Source organism: Diaphorina citri, unplaced genomic scaffold (assembly GCF_000475195.1).
Source record: "Diaphorina citri unplaced genomic scaffold, Diaci psyllid genome assembly version 1.1 scaffold1451, whole genome shotgun sequence".
Taxonomy (NCBI): Eukaryota; Metazoa; Arthropoda; class Insecta; order Hemiptera; family Psyllidae; genus Diaphorina; species Diaphorina citri.
This window is the reverse complement of record NW_007378877.1, coordinates 5279-23191: the sequence shown is the minus strand read 5'-3', so window position 1 is coordinate 23191 and position 17913 is coordinate 5279. Positions and strand designations below refer to the sequence as shown.

At 38.2% G+C, this 17913-nt stretch overlaps 2 protein-coding genes across 2 annotated transcripts in view; one reads left to right on the top strand and one right to left on the bottom strand.

The window, feature by feature from the left end:
• The window catches only part of LOC103515964, a 14644-nt gene extending 6723 nt beyond the window's left edge, over positions 1-7921 (top strand). Inside the window, exons 5-11 of the mRNA XM_026828495.1 lie at positions 2418-2614; positions 2983-3077; positions 3368-3512; positions 4522-4693; positions 6628-7113; positions 7356-7514; positions 7795-7921. Of these exons, the coding sequence (XP_026684296.1) occupies positions 2418-2614; positions 2983-3077; positions 3368-3512; positions 4522-4693; positions 6628-7113; positions 7356-7514; positions 7795-7921 (1381 nt within the window). The remainder of the gene's footprint in view (positions 1-2417; positions 2615-2982; positions 3078-3367; positions 3513-4521; positions 4694-6627; positions 7114-7355; positions 7515-7794) is intronic.
• A 2103-nt stretch (positions 7922-10024) lies between these two features.
• On the bottom strand, positions 10025-13955 carry LOC103515963 (60S ribosomal protein L23). Its single transcript, XM_008480907.3, has 4 exons — positions 13843-13955; positions 13259-13384; positions 10800-11000; positions 10025-10327 (listed from the first exon to the last, which is right to left on the bottom strand). Exons 1-4 carry the CDS (start codon positions 13853-13855, stop codon positions 10254-10256), a joined length of 414 nt encoding a protein of 137 aa, XP_008479129.2. The 5' UTR covers positions 13856-13955; the 3' UTR covers positions 10025-10253.
• Positions 13956-17913: the final 3958 nt, after the last annotated feature.

The following is a 17913-nucleotide window of genomic DNA, read 5'->3' as shown; positions in this document are numbered from 1 at the left end:
ATGTACAAATTTTATCCTACAGCCTTTAAATTTTTAATCATCCTATCTTACCAGGTGGTGTTTAGTGGTCAAGACGTTGCCTAGTAACAAGGAGGGCGATGGGTTCAATTTTCCCCGCCTGATAGGTAATGGAATTTTATTTCCTTCCAAATAATTTGAGGGGAAATTTTGGGACCTACCCAATAATTAAGTAGTAGCCTACTTTGCCTGGCTCAGTAAGGACTTTTCAGTCCCATATCTGACAGTATAATAAGTAAGCACTTATTATTAATTTTGATTATTACTCTAGGGGGCTCGATTGAAGAGGCTGGACAAATAATGCGGCTCAAAAAACCCTCTGGTCTGAAGCACAGGAAGAGGTGGTAATCATATCGTATAGCTTAACCCAACTTTTGGTAGTTGCACCCTACAGCAGGATTAAACAAGGTATCTTTTTCTTCTATTTTACTGCTCCTTTTCTCAGTTTTTTTGGCCCAGCCTAAGTTAGCTTAGTTGGTAGTGCGTCGCCTTGAGAAGCCACTAGGGCCAGCGGGTTGATTCACCGCCCAGGGCGGATTTATCCTTGATAGGGATAATTGTTCGTTCTTCGGAATTGGCTGGCTTTTCCATATCCTGGTCTTCAAACATTGCTCTCTTCGATTTCGGAGACAATAAAGGTGACCATAGACCTAAGTGCCACCATGGTTCTGCCTCTGTCAAACCCCTTAAAAAAAAAAAAAAAAAAAAAAAAAATCAGTTTTTCTGAGGTTGGTTTTTAGATTTTTTTTTCTCAGAAAGAAAGAGAGGGAACTGTAACTTTCATCCAAACGTTGAAAGTTATGTTAAAGTACCTATATTTATTTTACCATTCGAGTTACATATTTTTATTTTCAGAACTTGCAGTCATTGAACACATTGATTTGTTTTTGGATGTCAACTTTGAGTCCAAAACTCTATCGGGAGAAGCTCACTATGTGATTAGGAGGAAAGATCCTAATGTTACCAATGTCGTAAGTAAATCAAAGGGTCTATAGTTAAGTGTGGCTGGGTGACTTCAAACAGGGAGTATACCAGCCTGAAATTTCCCTTGCTAAAGAAATAGCAAAGGTTGAGTGTGAAGGGCATACTCGTAAATTTTTGAAACAAAACCAAATGTCAGTCCAAAGCAATCATCAACCTTGTCTGATTTCAAGGCCAACAAAAAAGACCAACCTCGTCTGAACATGGGAAAAGGTGAAGAAAAAGAAGAAGACTGTTAGGTGAAACCATTCTGAAAAATTTGACCCGATTACATTACTTTCCTTCCTATAGGATAAGGAAAGTAAAAAGTAGATAAAGTTTCAACCACTACCTACAGTGTTCGTATGGAGCTTTACAAATTTACCAAGTCTTCAATAATATAAAAAGAGGAAGGAAGGAATTTTGAATTGTGTTTTCAGAGATGGAAATTGTGGAGAAACGAGAACCTGCGTTTTCTATGTAAGATTATATTTGTGTTGAGTGTTGATGTGAGCGCCACAGTTTCAACCCCTACCTACAGTGTTTGTATGGAGCTTTACAAATTTACCAAGTCTTCAATAATATATAAAAAGAGGAAGGAAGGAATTTTTAATTGTGTTAAGCATACTTAAATGCTTCTCACAAATAAATATTGTTCCCCAATTATTATACCTAGATAAATTTTATGACTTGACTTGGACTTGAACCACCAACCTCCAAATTCAAAGTCGAATGCATTAGGTAACCACTGCATCACTGCAATAACATGATGATTCTCACTTTTCATTTATATTAGCTATTAAAAACAAGCAAATTACAAAGCAAACAAAAATAAATATAAAATGAATTTTAAAAATTGCCGCCGGTACAGCTGTCTCACGTCGTCCGAGCTCATCTCAGCCCTGTTCATAAACACACCCTCAAGTCCCGGCGGGGTCAAAGTTTTTTCGTCTCTGTGCTTGGAGTTCGTGGTGCACTCAGCCTCATGAGGACAATTGAGTAGCTACTTTAATTGAGAACTATTAGCGATCAGTGGCGGCATTACAAGTCAAAGAAACAAGCCATGATAAATAATATGGTGATTGAGTGAATGGCAAACTTGTAATACTGTGATACCCACAAAGTTGTGAAGAGGCTACTGCTTCACCTTGACCACTACACCACCGAGGTAGGTAGCGCCTTGACCACTACACCACCGAGGTAGGTAGCGCCTTGACCACTACACCACCGAGGTAGGTATTCCATACCTCGGCTGGGATTGAACCCACGCCCTCCTGTTTACCAGGCGAGCGCCTTGACCACTACACCACCGAGGTAGGTATTCCATACCTCGGCTGGGATTGAACCCACGCCCTCCTGTTTACCAGTCGAGCGCCTTGACCACTACACCACCGAGGCAGGTTCCGATAATATTCACGATTCACGATTTATTTCTTCAGAGTGGAGCTGATTATCAGATACAAAACCTCCCCCACATCAAGTGCCCTGCAATGGCTTGAACCCGAACAGACAGCGGGCAAAACCAAACCGTACATGTTCAGCCAGTGTCAGCCGATACATTGTCGTTCCATGATACCGGTACAGGATACACCGTCAGTGAAGCAGACTTATACTGCTACTATTACAGCACCTAAAGGTTTTTCTTGGGAGTTTTAAATATCCGTGGTGTGAATTTTTGATCTTCTGAGGATATCTTCTTCAATTTTGATTGCTTGTTGTGGATTTTGTGTGTTGTCTTTGGTAATTTTGATTTCTCGTTGTGGAGTGTGAAACGTTGGCATGATATTTGGTGTCTTCTTGTAAAGATACTTGGATTTTTGACTTTTGACGTTAAATTTTGATTTTCTTTCTGTAGATACTCGTAAGTATATCTTCGAATTTCGATTTTTTGTTGTGGGTTTTCTTCTGTGTGATGTTTCTTCTTTTCGAGTGAATAATTTTGAGTTTTATTTCTTTTTCTTCAATAGGCGTGGTGATGTGTACTTGGATTTTGATTTTTGGATCTTTTGTTTGTGGAGAGGAAAATCACGGGCAGATTGAGAGGAGAGGCTGAGAGACACTTTGATGCTCTGTCTGGACTGAAGGATTTGAAACAAGCGGTAAGTTCTAAAAAGGGCCACTCTGGGATTCAAAAAGGAACGCCCTGGATTTTCAAAAAGGGCGGCATTACCAGTGTAAAATTGAAAGATTGAAATGTGGAAATTGATTACAAAAGAGGCACTTACACTTGGTTAGTAATGCTGTGGTATCCACAAACCTTTTAAAAGGCTCTGCTTGACCACCAAGAATCTGAGATTTGATTTTTTTTTTCCATTTGTACCTACCTTGGATAGCCATTTTATTTATTTGTCAACAAGGCATTTTTCATTCTTTTTCTTCTTCATTTCAGCTGAAAACTCTGGGTGAGGACAATCCGTTGACCAAACTGATAGTTGACTTGAAGCATACACATCCTGATGACGCCTTCTCTACCTGTCCTTATGAGAAGGGACATACATTCCTATTCTATCTGGAACAACTGTTAGGAGGCCCTAGTAAGTACATAAAGACTTAATAAAATCTCCTTCTGACACAGAATTAATATTAGGCCTGAAGAGCTCAAATCTGATAAAATGGCCAAGTTCCTATCTAAAACTAGCTGAATTCCGTCGCTTCGCTCCGGAATCCCGCTAGTTCATCCGACTAGTATAGTTCTGTGTGGTCCAAACCATAGAAAGTAAAAAACGACCCCACTTGATGTCGACCCCACTTGAGTGGGAAAAGACTAAGTAAAAGAAGAAGATTGGCTCAATCTTCTTGACCATGAATATTGGCCTAGCATACCCGAAGTCCCAGGTTCAATCCCCGGGGGAGTAACAAGTTGTTTTTTGATAATAATGTATTTATTCTGTGTATCCTTCAGCGAGGAAAAGTTTTCTCTCCCGCAGTCTCTGCACTCTGTGTATTTCTTATGGAGATTTCAGCGATCAAAAATTGATCATATCTCAGGTTCGGTTTAGATTTTCGCAAAATCCTTTCTTATTGCACACCTAGACCTCTAGACCATAAAAGGAATATTCCTACCAAATTTCAGCTTTCTAGGTGTTGTTCTGGAGATAGAGCGATCAGTGTGTGAAATGTGAATGGATCTCGTTCTTATGTATAATATAAGATTGTCGACCTATAAATATTTTTTTTTTCTTCAAACTGCATTCCCTGCCAGCCTAGTGAGCTTGGTTGGTAGTGCGTCTGCCTTGTAAGCGCTAGTCCGCGGGTTCGATTTATGCTTGAGACGAACTTTATCGGAAAGGCTGGCTTTCTCCTATCATGTCTTCCTTTTCTCTTCGATTTCAGGACGATAAGACTTTAGTAGTTCCTGTCCCCTCTATCAAACCTACCAACGCAACGTAAGACTTTGGAGTCCGTTTTTCATCAGCAGTTTCAATAATAAAGTCTCGTTTATTGGCCGTATATTAATTTTTGTTACAATAATAAGCAGAAAAAAATGATCTTTTGAAGAAATCCTCAGAAGTAATCTTTCAACATTTCTCAATTTTTCCCCAGAGGATTTCGAGCCCTGGCTGAAGAAATACCTGGCAGAATTCGCTCTCCAGTCTATAGACACGGATAATTTCAAGGCTCATCTTACCTCTCACTTTGCACATAAACCTGAAATTAATCAGATTGAATGGGATCTATGGTTGAATACAACTGGAATGCCCCCTCATATTCCCAAGTAAGTTAAAAACCTTAGGGGGTTTTTTTCTTCTCTGAATCGGCGGTATTTCGGCAGCTTTTTGGCTGTATAACTCACTAAACGGTAAGAGATATTGCAAAACTTATAACAGAAGACCCCCCCCCAAATTCATAAAAAAAAAACTTTAATTAACATCGGAGTACCTGACGGTTAGCTGTGTTTCGACCGCTTTTGGGCGGTTTTCAGCTGTTCTGACCAAACAGTTAGAGATATTCAAATAAGGAAAGTCGTGTGGTGTTTACACAAGATTTTGTTGCTATCCGATCATTTTCCCAGGTATGACACAAGTCTACAAGATGTCTGCAACAATCTAGCCAGCCGCTGGATCTCCTGGAATCACACCAAGGAGACTCCAGATGTAACTTTCAATTTCACCTTTCAATACTTCAAAGCTTGTGGGTTTGTTGGTGTAAACCTGTGACTTTAGATACCCTCACAGAAAGAAGTCTAGCGGGGTAAAATTACATGATCATGAAGGCCATTTCTCCTCACTGTGGGTTTGTTGGTGTAAACCTGTGACTTTAGATACCCTCACAGAAAGAAGTCTAGCGGGGTAAAATTACATGATGATGAAGGCCATTTCTCCTCACTAAAACGGAAAATGACACGATTTCGAATAGGAAAATTCTCGTGCAAAAGTGATAATGTGTCGATTTTATTGTGCTAACGTGTTGTTGAACAGTTTTAGACTCCATGATGACTAATTTTGATATGTTTACAATGAATCTGTCAAAGACTGGGCAAAATAAAACAAGTCATAACAAAGTTATGACCGTTTCAAATCTTGCGTTCTTATTGGGACACCCTGTATAAGAAAGACTGAAAGAATGAGGAAAGAAGAGAGTAGAGGATAGGACATGGGAGGGAATGATGAAAATTAAGAGAAAAAGAAAGACTGGAAGAATGAGGAAAGAAGTTGAGAGAGCAAGGTAAAAAGTAAATAGGAGAAAATATGAAAGAGGAGAGAAGAAAGCTGTGGGTAAACAGTGAAGGATAGGATACGCGAGAGAATGATGAAAATTAAGAGAAAAAGAAAGACTGGAAGAATGAGGAAAGAAGTTAAGAGAGCAAGGTAAAAAGTAAATAGGAGAAAATATGAAAGAGGAGAGAAGAAAGCTGTGAGTAAAGGATAGGATACGAGAGAGAATGATGAAAATTAAGAGAAAAACAAAGACTGGAAGAATAAGGTGGAGAGAAAATAGGAAATATGTATGCGAGAGAATCAACTTTGGTTAACGATGAGTTTAATGAGGTAAGAGACATAAAGGGTTAAAATTGATTGAAGGAAGTAAGGTCTAGTGTTATTATTGGGTTAGGTTAAACACGAAAAAGAGCTTTCTTAAATGAGCAGTGACAGTGTTATTATAGGGTTAGGTTAAACACAAAAATCTGGCCTCGCGTAAGATATCCGAGCGGTGTTCTGTGTGGTCCAAACCGGAACTTGTGAAAGAAGCAGCTGATGAATTTAACGAGGAAAGAGAGACAAGGGGTTGATTGATCGAGCAAAGCAAGGTTTAGTGAAGTATTAGATTTTTTTTCGTGAACTTAAAAAAAAGTGTTTCACTGCCATTTATATCTCGAAGCAATGAAACTACTGCTACATTAGACTCGTGTGGTCTGTGTCTTAGCATGCCCATCCCGTAGATTGGCTCTCATTAGATGGGAGAGCCACCAATATTTCCCATTTATGTTTTCTATACCTTTGGTGGATTTCACCAACAACTGAATGAGAGATTTCACTAATGGGAGAATTTTTAATCATCCAAAAGTTAGTTTTTAATAACGCAAAAAGGAGTTTTTAATGATCCTGAAAGCGGTTTTTAGTGATCCAAAAAGAAGGAGTTTGTCCTTTATTTCCAGCCATTCTGTTCATATATGGGTGCTATTTTTATCTGTCCATTCCTTTTTCCCAGGTATGACACAAGTCTACAAGATGTCTGCAACGATCTAGCCAACCGCTGGATCTCCTGGAATCACACCAAGGAGACTCCATTCAGCAAACAGGACCTGGCCGCTTTTACTCCTGGACATAAGATAGAATTCCTGGCCAAATCTTCTTCATATATTGGTGCTATTTTTATCGATCCATTCCTTTATTTCCAGCCATTCCGTTCATATATGGGTGCTATTTTTATCGATCCATTCCTTTTTCCCAGGTATGACACAAGTCTACAAGATGTCTGCAACAATCTAGCCAGCCGCTGGATCTCCTGGAATCACACCAAGGAGACTCCATTCAGCAAACAGGACCTGGCCGCTTTTACTCCTGGACATAAGATAGAATTCCTGGCCAAATCTTCTTCATATATTGGTGCTATTTTTATCGATCCATTCCTTTATTTCCAGCCATTCCGTTCATATATGGGTGCTATTTTTATCGATCCATTCCTTTTTCCCAGGTATGACACAAGTCTACAAGACGTCTGCAATGATCTAGCCAGCCGCTGGATCTCCTGGAATCACACCAAGGAGACTCCATTCAGCAAACAGGACCTGGCCGCCTTTACTCCTGGACAGAAGATAGAATTCCTGGCCAAATCTTCTTCATATATTGGTCCTATTTTTATCGATCCATTCCTTCATTTCTAGCCATTTTGTTCATATATGGGTGGTATTTTTATCTGTCCAATCATTTTCCCAGGTATGACACAAGTCTACAAGATGTCTGCAACGATCTAGCCAATCGCTGGATCTCCTGGAACCACACCAAATCCCCTCCATTCAGTAAACAAGACCTGGCCGCTTTTACTCCTGGACAGAAGATAGAATTCCTGGCCAAATCTTCTTCATATATATTGGTGCTATTTTTATCTATCCATTCCTTTATTTCTAGCTTTTTTGTTAATACATGTGTGCTATTTTTAGCTATCCATTCCTTTATTTCCAGCCATTCTGTTCATATATGGGTACTGACACAGTGGTGGTGACACATTTTTATCGATCCATTCCTTTATTTCTAGCCATTTTGTTAATACATGTGTGCTATTTTTACATGGTTTTATTATCTGACCATTCCTTTATTTCCAGCCATTCTGTTCATATATGGGTGCTTTTTTTATCTGTCCATTCCCTTTTCCCAGGTATGACACAAGTCTACAAGACGTCTGCAATGATCTAGCCAATCGCTGGATCTCCTGGAACCACACCAAATCTCCTCCATTCAGTAAACAAGACCTGGCCGCTTTTACTCCTGGACACAGAAGATAGAATTCCTGGCCAAATCTTCTTCATATATTGGTGCTATTTTTATCGATCCATTCCTTTATTTCTAGCTATTTTGTTAATACATGTGTGCCATTTTTATCTATCCATTCCTTTATTTCCAGCCATTCTGTTCATATATGGGTGCTGACACATTTTTATCGATCCATTCCTTTATTTCTAGCTTTTTTGTTAATACATGTGTGCTATTTTGGGACATCCAGGGGGCAGGCCTCTGTTTCGCCAGGAATGTGTGAAACGGGGCGTGCTTGTCAAAGAGAGACTTTTTTTTGAAGTTAAGCAAGGTTTATATACTTTGTCACGGCTTATACACTAGCCAAGGATTTAAAGCTGGGAGACTTGGACAGCGCAGAGAAGAAAGCCGAGAGCAAAGGATAAGATACAAGAATGATGAAAGAGAAAAAGAAAGACTGGAAGAAGTGAAGAGAGAAAAGTGGAAAGACTAGAAAGTAAATTGGAGAAAATACAGGGTGACCCAGCGTTACCTGACGAATTTAATTTGCCCATAACTTTGTTGTAGCTTGTTGAAATGAACATAACTGAGTTCAGAACAAAATAAGCTTTTGTTACAATGTAGTCGTGAACCACGCAACATCGAGCTTTCGCTGTGGTGGCATTTCTTAAAAGTAGTGAATTTTTTTACTAATGCTCAGAGGAAGTTTCGCACCTATTTTGATTTTCCTCCCTCCTCAACCAATCTTAGCTCGTGCAACCCTTTAAAACAAGGTCTATATTGATAAGACAAGGATTCTGGACTGGTGCTTTTCATCGAGAAATTCGTGCTCTAGTCCAGGAAGTGCTAGAGACAGTTTGTCGAATTTTGAACCAGGTTGAGTGTTTTCAAAATGAGGGCGATTTTTCGGCTAGCGTCGTCTTCCACACCTGATCACCATCACAAACAAAATGACTGAGGAAAGAAGAGAGAACAAAGACTGAGGAAAGAAGAGAGAAGAGGACATGGGAGGGAATGGTGAAAATTAAGAGAAAAAGAAAGACTGGAAGAATGAGGAAAGAAGTTAGGAGAGCAAGGTAAAAAGTAAATAGGAGAGAATATGAAAGAGGAGAGGAGAAAGCTGTGAGTAAAGGATAGGATACGAGAGAGAATGATGAAAATTAAGAGAAAAAGAAAGACTAAAGGAAAGAGGTGAAGAGAAAATGGGAAATATGTATGCGAGAGAATCAGCTTTGGTTAACTATAAATGCATTTTAAAGACTGGAGAGTATTGGAGACTTGGAGAGAAAAGAGCACTTTGGATGAGGAGAAAAAATGAGAGAATGATGTAAGGAAATTAACAGGGACAATCTATCGAAATTAAGCGTGCCGGGAGGCGCGCGAACGTCAAGAGTTCGAAGCGCCGCCCAGCCGATATTAATACATACTACAGAAGGGAGTAAAGGGGGTCCTGGTTTCATTAAGAATATAATAACGAGCTAGAGGGAGATTTAATGTTTTTAATAAATCAATACCCATTTTTTGTTTGTTAATATTATAGAATTTTATATCGCTAATAAAGGTTTTGTAAAATAATTTTGATTTTATGCATTTATCACCACCCACTTTTATAAAATAGAGTTGTTTTTCTTTTCCATTTTATTTGCAGTAGAAACAATAATTAGTAGTAGGGGATAAAGAAATTTGGCTGAGAACTTAGCCACCAATATTTTGGTTCAAAGCATTAAGAAACCCACACACCAGGCACAAAATCCAAGTCAACTACAAAGGGTGCTATCATCAAAGGCACAGTAGCATGAGTTTCTACCATGATTGCAAGAGGGTTTAAAAACAAATACCTATCAATCAATAATTGTTCTATCATGGGATGGGTCGATGTACGAAGCCTCTCCACCAATTTTGATCATTGTATCTCTGCTCCCTCTTGATGTCATTCCAGTTTCCTTGTTTTCTTTGAATATTGGCTCTGATGACATCATTATATTGGTATCTCGGTCTTCCTCTTGGTCTCATACCTTCCATTGTCATCTCATACATTTTCTTTGGTAGTCTCTCACTGCTCATTCTTTTCATATGTCCATACCGCCTAAGTCTTCCTTATAAAAAAAAAAAAAAAAAAAAAAAAAAACACAAAATTTGGGGATTTTTTACAAAAAAGGAGCAAAATATAATTCAACATTTTTCTTTATTTTACACAACAGCAGAAAACAGATTAAAGGGACTTCTCTTTCAGATGTCAAAATGGAATATTTGCAAAGAGATTGTTTTGTCTGGGTTTAAAAGTGTGTTGGGGATCTCAATGAACTTTGTAGGATCTATGTGTCGTAAAAGATAGAAGGGGGTTTGGATTTTCAAGCGATACTACTAGCATTTGATGCCTATTCCGTGGCCACAGATCTGCGCATTCTCCTTAGCAACGGGACCGGTAATAGCACTACCTGTAAACAGAAGAGAAGAAAACACAATAGAGATAGACATAGCACCTGTTTGTGTAGTTGCAATTAAGACTAGGAGATCTGACCATTAGGTCTCACCTGTTTTTTGTGCTAGTTGCCAATTAGACCTGGTCATTTTGATATCGGAACTTGATTGACATTATATTATATGAGATTCTCCTTATTTAGCTATTCAAGCAACATAAATATCAACTTATTCTAAGGGTATTTTGACTAGTACATGATTGAGGCAGATTTCAAAGAATTATCAACTTGTTTAGGACCACTCCCGAGATTTTGAAAGTACATAGGAAATACAGTATTTTTGTACTAATGAGAAAATGATCGTATGAACCATGTTTCTTTTACTGAGTTTCTAAACCAAAAAATTGATTTGCCAGTCCTCTTTAGGGAATAAAATCTTTTGACAGAAGCCGTGCTCAAAAAATAAAATAATAATAATAAAGTTGCTTACCTTTCATTTCTCCTTTATTGTTGACTATGACCCCCGCATTATCCTCAAAGTATATAAACACCCCGTCCCTCCTTCTGAAAGGTTTCCGTTGCCGAATGACCACCGCAGGCATGACCTTCTTTCTCAGTTCAGGTTTACCTTTCTTCACGGTGGCAACAAACATGTCTCCTGAGCCAGCAGCGGGAAGTCTGTTCAGACGACCTGAGAAGAAAAAGAGTGGGGATGAGAACAGAGGCAATCATGAACCTTTTTTTCAGTCATTGTTAGCCAGTAGAATACAGCTAAGAAATCAGTTTTGCAGCGGGAAGTCTGTTCAGACGACCTGAGAAGAAAAAGAGTGGGGATGAGAACAGAGGCAATCATGAACCTTTTTCTCAGCCATTGTCTTAGCCAGTAGAATACAGCTAAGAAATCAGTTTTCTCTAATTCTGAGGTACTCATTGTTGTGGCCAGTCACTGAGGTTTTGTGAAATGATTTGCTACTTTTCAAAAATAAAGTTTTCAGTCTTCTTTTGAGTTTTGCTCTGAACCAAAATGTTCTCTCTTCCTAACATATCTAACATATAACATTGGCGCGGTCGGCAGTTTTTCTCTTGTTACTTTTCATACCTACCTACGTGGATATCATCATGCCCGATTCAGTTCCAGAAGCGAATGGATCGCATTCAGATTTGGCTAGTAGCCTTGTGCAAGCTCTTGATCGACTTATACAAAACCGGAATCCGTTTGAACAGAGGAAGATTCAATGTAAGATAGCACCGTATGATGAAAAGAATGAAACATTCCGATCTTATCTGCAGAGATTAGACAACTATTTCGCGATTTCGGACATCGAACTAGGTAATATCCTTAGAGTTCGTTTGTTGATAGCAAATTTGAGTCCTCAACTTTACCAGACGTTATCAGCTCTGACATCTCCTGGTTTGCCTAGCGAGAAATCATATGTAGAGCTTTGTGAGTTATTGAAAAATCATTTGTGTCCAACTCCCAATGAGATTTGGGAACAACACAAATTCGTCAACACAGTACAAGGTGCATCTGAAACTGTCAATCAGTTCATTACAAATCTAAAACAAAAGGCTATAACTTGTAATTTCACTTGTTCTAGTTGTAATTCCACTACTCAGGATGATCATATTCGATCCCAGTTTATACGTGGTTTATCTGATGGTGCCATACGTGAGAGACTTTTACAGGAAAAGTCCACGACCAGTCTCAAGGATTTGTTTGATATCGCTATCTGCATGGAAAGCTCAAAACAAGAAAGTTCTCAGATGAGCAACACAGGTAACAGATCTATGGTGTTAGACGAGATTGTGAACAAAGTGTTCAAACAGAGAGCCAAACAGCAGAATCAGACGTGTAACAATTGTGGTCTACAGTGGCCACATACACCTGATGAACCATGTAGTGCAAAAGATAAAATCTGTTATAATTGTGGTAAAATGGGACATTTTGCAAATTTATGCAGATCAGACGGCCATTCTAATAGGATCAAATTTGTCTCGTCTCCAAGATGTGAGAAAAGTCAGCGCGAGGATCCTGATGAACACATTTTCAGTGTGAATTCCAGGATTACAATCCTTGGTACCTTCCTCTAATCTAATAAACCAAATTGGTCCATATGGTGCCAACATAATTGTTTCATATCAATCATATCATAGAAAAAAATAGAATAGAAGATTGATATGATTTCCCCAATGTCTCTAGTCCTGAGTCTCAGATATCTGGTACTCCTGATACTAGTGGTGAAGTGTCACAGTCAGAGTTATCGGAATCTCCTAATGCTTCGTGTCCTGGCTCCATTCTATACTCTAAACCTCATAGTTCTGAAGAATCTGAAACTCGGAGTTCTGGAGAGTTTTGGAAACCAAATGGTCCGGAACCTGAAAGTTCTGGAGCTCCTGTCAGAAGATCTGGTCGAGTTGTAAATCCCCCTCAACGGTATGGATTCTCATAATAAGGCCCCGAGGGATGTTGTGGCCAGTCGCTGAGGTTTTGTGAAATGATTTGCTACTTTTCAAAAATAAAGTTTTCAGTCTTCTTTTGAGTTTTGCTCTGAACCAAAATGTTCTCTCTTCCTAACATATCTAACATATAACACTCATTATTGAGTTCCAAGGATGAACTCCACAAATTTTCATTTAGCTTGTTTGTAAAGTCCTGTTCCCACTTGTCACTTGGAAAAAAATTGCGTCATGTGTACTGGGAACACTCATTTAAATAATTGTTTACAGGACATTTGGAAAAAATCAGATGAAATTGATAAGTGGGAACAGGCCTTAAAAGGTTTGATTTGCTGTAAAAAGAAAACATACAAGATTCTAACCCCACTAGGATGTTTGAATGGAAACGTGTTTAACACAAGAGGACATTTGATGTCAATGTTTGGAGCTTATCAGGTCTTAGCTGAATAAAGCTTATGTATTATGTTCTTTTACACCCAACCACAAACCCACCTTTGACTCCTTGTACAGCAATGACAAACAAGTTCTTGGCTCCAGTGTTGTCTGCGCAGTTGATGACAGCACCTACAGGCAGGGCCAAGGAAATGCGAAACTTGGCTCCTGCGGAACCACCACGACCTGGAAAACAAAGGAAGAATAATGTGAGTAAATCAAATAGTCAATACCAGGAGAGTGCACAGACCAAGGGAGTTCGAAATGGGGTAGTTGAGTATAATTTTTTGCCGATATTTACCTACCATTCCTTCTAAAAGTTAGGTTAGTACGATAGGGTACTTTGGTGTTGTGCTTAATTTCACATCTTTCCTAGAAAATTTCAAAGACTGAAACAGTGCTAGCTTGAAGGGGGTGTTGTTTTTTAGATAAAGCATTCTTTTTCGAGTTTTCGCCCAATACTTCGAGACCTTTCTATTGCTAAGAATGTGTTTTCACGCGTTTTTAGTGACCATGTCAGCAAACGGTATTGCAAGTAGGCCAGGCGGCCGGAGCAGGCCTTTCAAAACAAATCTAAGTACGACTGTAATTCAGACGCACAACTTGCGTAGACGTTCTCAAGGAAGCTAAATTCAATAACTTACCTCTTTTGGACATTTTATTCTATTTTAATTTACAAAAAGAAACTAAAATTAAAGGTCCCTCGTGTTCGGGATCGACTTGAAATGGACGAGGATCTGTTTGTTTACATTCACTGTTATTGCAGTTTGATTGACAAAGGATTTTTTTCTCCCCCACGACGGCATGCGTGTTTTTTCCCTCGCAAAGTAAATACTCAGGGTATTTTTTTTAATGGTGGGATTTATAGCAAAATTCCCACAAAAATCTCGTCCTCAACACGCTCCCCTGTGCCAGATCCGGACGAGGATCTGTTTGTTTACATTCACTGTGATTGCAGTTTGATTGAGAAAGGATTTTTTTCTCCCCCACGACGGCATGTGTGTTTTTTCCCTGGCAAAGTAAATCCCTCACTTGTTTTAAATCCCGCAACAAGACGGATTTATTTTTGATCCGGCGATATTTTGATCAGCTTTTTGATAATTTTTTCTCATGTCTTCTCTTTAGTGAAATAAAAACCAATTTAAAAAGAACCAAACATTCCAAAACGAGACAAAATTCGGGATTATCCAACAAAAATTCGAACATCAGGTAACCAACTGATTGTGTAAACGGTTCCTGATTTTAGCCGGACTTTTTTTTACCCGGAAAAATGTACGGCAACAAGTGGGATCTGGCACAGGGGAGCGTGTTGAGGACGAGATTTTTGTGGGAATTTTGCTATAAATCCCACCATTAAAAAAAATACCCTGAGGACGAGTGAAATTACATGGGATTTTTATTGTCGTCCTCTAACAAACATAAATAGGTACCTACTGCCAAACTTTAACCGAAGATGTAAATATGTAATCTAAGTTTCGATTTTTTTTTTTTTTACATGGGAAAAAGTGTGGTACCTAATTAATGGTAATGGACGATTTCGACCGTAAAATCTCCAATTAAAGTTTAGTAAAATGCACCCATTGCTTACACTGTTTACTCAGGTCTTAGGTAGTTTTGGTAGATACATAATTATTAATTACATATTATTTACACTTGTATCGTCGTAAGATAAGAGCCAGCCTAGGCGGCGGAAAATCTCCAATTAAAGTTTAGTAAAATATGCACCCAGTTTACACTGTTTACTCAGGTCTTAGGTAGTATTAGGTAGGTACATATTATTTACACTCTGTATCGTCGTAAGGGCCAGCCGTTAGCGCGTTGTACTAGCACTCTGCACCTCCTAGGTCATGGGTTCGATTCCAACCCTGGGCAAATTTTTCTCAGAAGAAAAATTCGTTCTCAGAACAGCTATCCTCCTATCCTGTCATTCTCCTCTCTTCAATTTCGAGACGATAAGACCTCACTACCTTAGATGTTAAAGTTCCCTCTATCAAACCTCTGAAAAAAAAAAAAAAAAGTTTAATGTACGAACGTTAGTCAGGGTTGCAAATTTTTGCTTTAAATTACAATCCTTGGTACCCTCCTCTAATCATAAACCAAATTGGTCCATATGGTGCCAACATAATTGTTTCATATCGTCTCTTTTTCTTGATAATAATTATTTGAATTTGAATTTGAATTATAAAAGGGTAGGATGGTTGTAGACTGTGGTTTTGAGCCCCAAGTAAAGAGGAGGAACTAATAATATAATTATTGGAAATGAAAACATAAATAAATATAGGTATTTTTAAACACATTAAGGATCTATTAAGAAAGGTTTTGTTATGTATAAAAAATAGTAATAAGATTTAGAGAAGTAACTGAAAAATATGGAGATAGAAGTCCAACTTAGAAATTGAAAAATACAAAGAAAAAATAGAAGAGAAACAATACTTTCATTACTAGTATAGCTCCGCTATACTGTAGTAATAGAAAGTAAAAAGTGATGTTTGTCATTCAAAAATACACAGATGGACCAGTATTCAAAGGAAATACATCCAAGAATTGTAATCAAGAAAATAGACACACCACAAGATATCCTATTATACTTCTCATGGATTTCACCACTTAAAATGCTCAATCCAAGACTATCATACTGAACATTATGAATGTATTTATAAAATTGTGTAATCTTCCTATCACAGAAAGGTATCAATTAAACTTACATTTAGAATCAGAGACTTCCCTCACAAAATTTATTTCAACTTTAATAAAAGACAATAAATACAAGACAATAAATACAGAGGAGCTGTATTTATTGTCTTTTATTGACAATTAAAAATAAAAAGTTAGTCAACTTAAGTATGTATTATTTGTAAAAAAAAGGAAACTTTTGCACAGAATATAGTAGATAGATTGTTCATAATTAAAATTCAGACCCAAAAATGAAATTTAGACTTTCGGCCCTGATGGCCTCTGGAGCTGGAGCTCAAAATGGATATTTCAAAATTTTATTTTGAGGACTGAATTTCAAAATGAATAATTAGTGGGACCTATTTGAAGCATAAATCACCAATCAATATGAATTTTCCATTTTTGTTGCTTCCCCTATGTGTGAGAGAACAAGTAGGCCATAACGCCGGCCTTGGTTGTTGGATTGAGCTCAAACAGTACTACATTCTTTAAGACCTTTGATATGATGTATCACAAGTAGGAGCTTTTGAGAGAAATAAGAGTAGGTCAATTGTTCTTCAGTTTTTTTCCATTTGAAAAATTCACAGTGGTTGTTGAACTCTTTGAACTGACAAGATTGAATAGAAGACAACTGATACATTCCAACCATTATGGTCTATCAAATCAATTTGAGTGAAAAACAGGACAGAGCAGCCAGAGAAATTACAGGGATGTTTGTTTTTCTTCAAGGATACACTTTGACAAGAAATTTTGAGGTTGTCCTTTCTTGAAAAAGATTTCCCACATTAATTGCAAGTGAATTTACTCACAGTTTCATCAGAGGGAGGCTTCATAGAACAAAGCTTGTGATGTCAACTCAGATTTGACACCTCCATTAGCTTTCCACAGAACTCACACAGCTTCATCTTCCTTGAACTCATTGAACTGATCTCGTACCAACACAGACACAAGGCAATCCAGCAGGGACTATAGAGACACTGACTACTGACTTGATGACAGTAGACAAAAAAAAAGAGTAGGTACTTTATAGTAGGTAACAGAAACACTCACTTGTGACTTGAATTAGCGCAAGAATAAAAAGAGGTTGAGAAACTAATTACCTATTAGGTAAGTACCTACGAAAAACGAAATTTTACTTCAAATTCTTCAAAAGTTGTGAGGTCTTGACAAACAGAAAATAAAATTACAAGTCAATCAAAAATAAACAAAGAATTTATGGTGGGAAGGGACGTTTTTATGAAAAATAAAATCCCATCCCCCTACTGTTGTCATGGGATTTTTCTCGAAAAATCTCGTCCTCAACACGCTCCCCTGTGCTAGATCCGAACTTTTTGATGCAGTCGCTTGACTTCACATGAGCAAAAAAAGTAAATTGATTCAAGTACGGTATTTAATACCATGCTGTGGTAACGAGGATATTTGTAAAGCCTGGCCTCGGCAAGTGTAGCAATTGTATTTTATTTACCAATCAGATCAGTTGCGCTTAATCGATTATGTTTCAAAGTCTTAGGGCTAGGAAACAAATGAGGACTCGTACGAAATTTCGACTTTCAGTTTATTCTTCTTCGGAGTGCTTTGAATCGGATTTGAGATTTTCCCAACTTTTTACATATAAGGATATCAAATTGACCATTTATTTATAATTTTTTTACCCAGTTTGCAACTGCTCCATTGTACTATTTTATTTGACATCGAACCACTAAACACTAACCTCAGCCCGGTTCATTTAGTCAGCTAACGCCCCTCCCCACCCCCACCCTCACATGGAAGTGTGTTTATGACCGTTAGGGGGGCGTTAACCACTTTTAGGTTTACGTTTGCCCCTCTTGCATCTAAACCAAGCTGCAGCTTCTCGACTGGCGGTTAACGAGAGAGTCGCCATTTTTCTCGGTTAAGTGCGACAACTGATTTTTTTAATGCAGCCTGATTATTCCCACTACGAGATTTTTACCACTCTCTAATCTCGGGTTCTTGGGTTAAAGGGTTAAATAAAATACAAGCAAATAAATGTACAGCTATTTCATTAACCATCTAACGCGCTA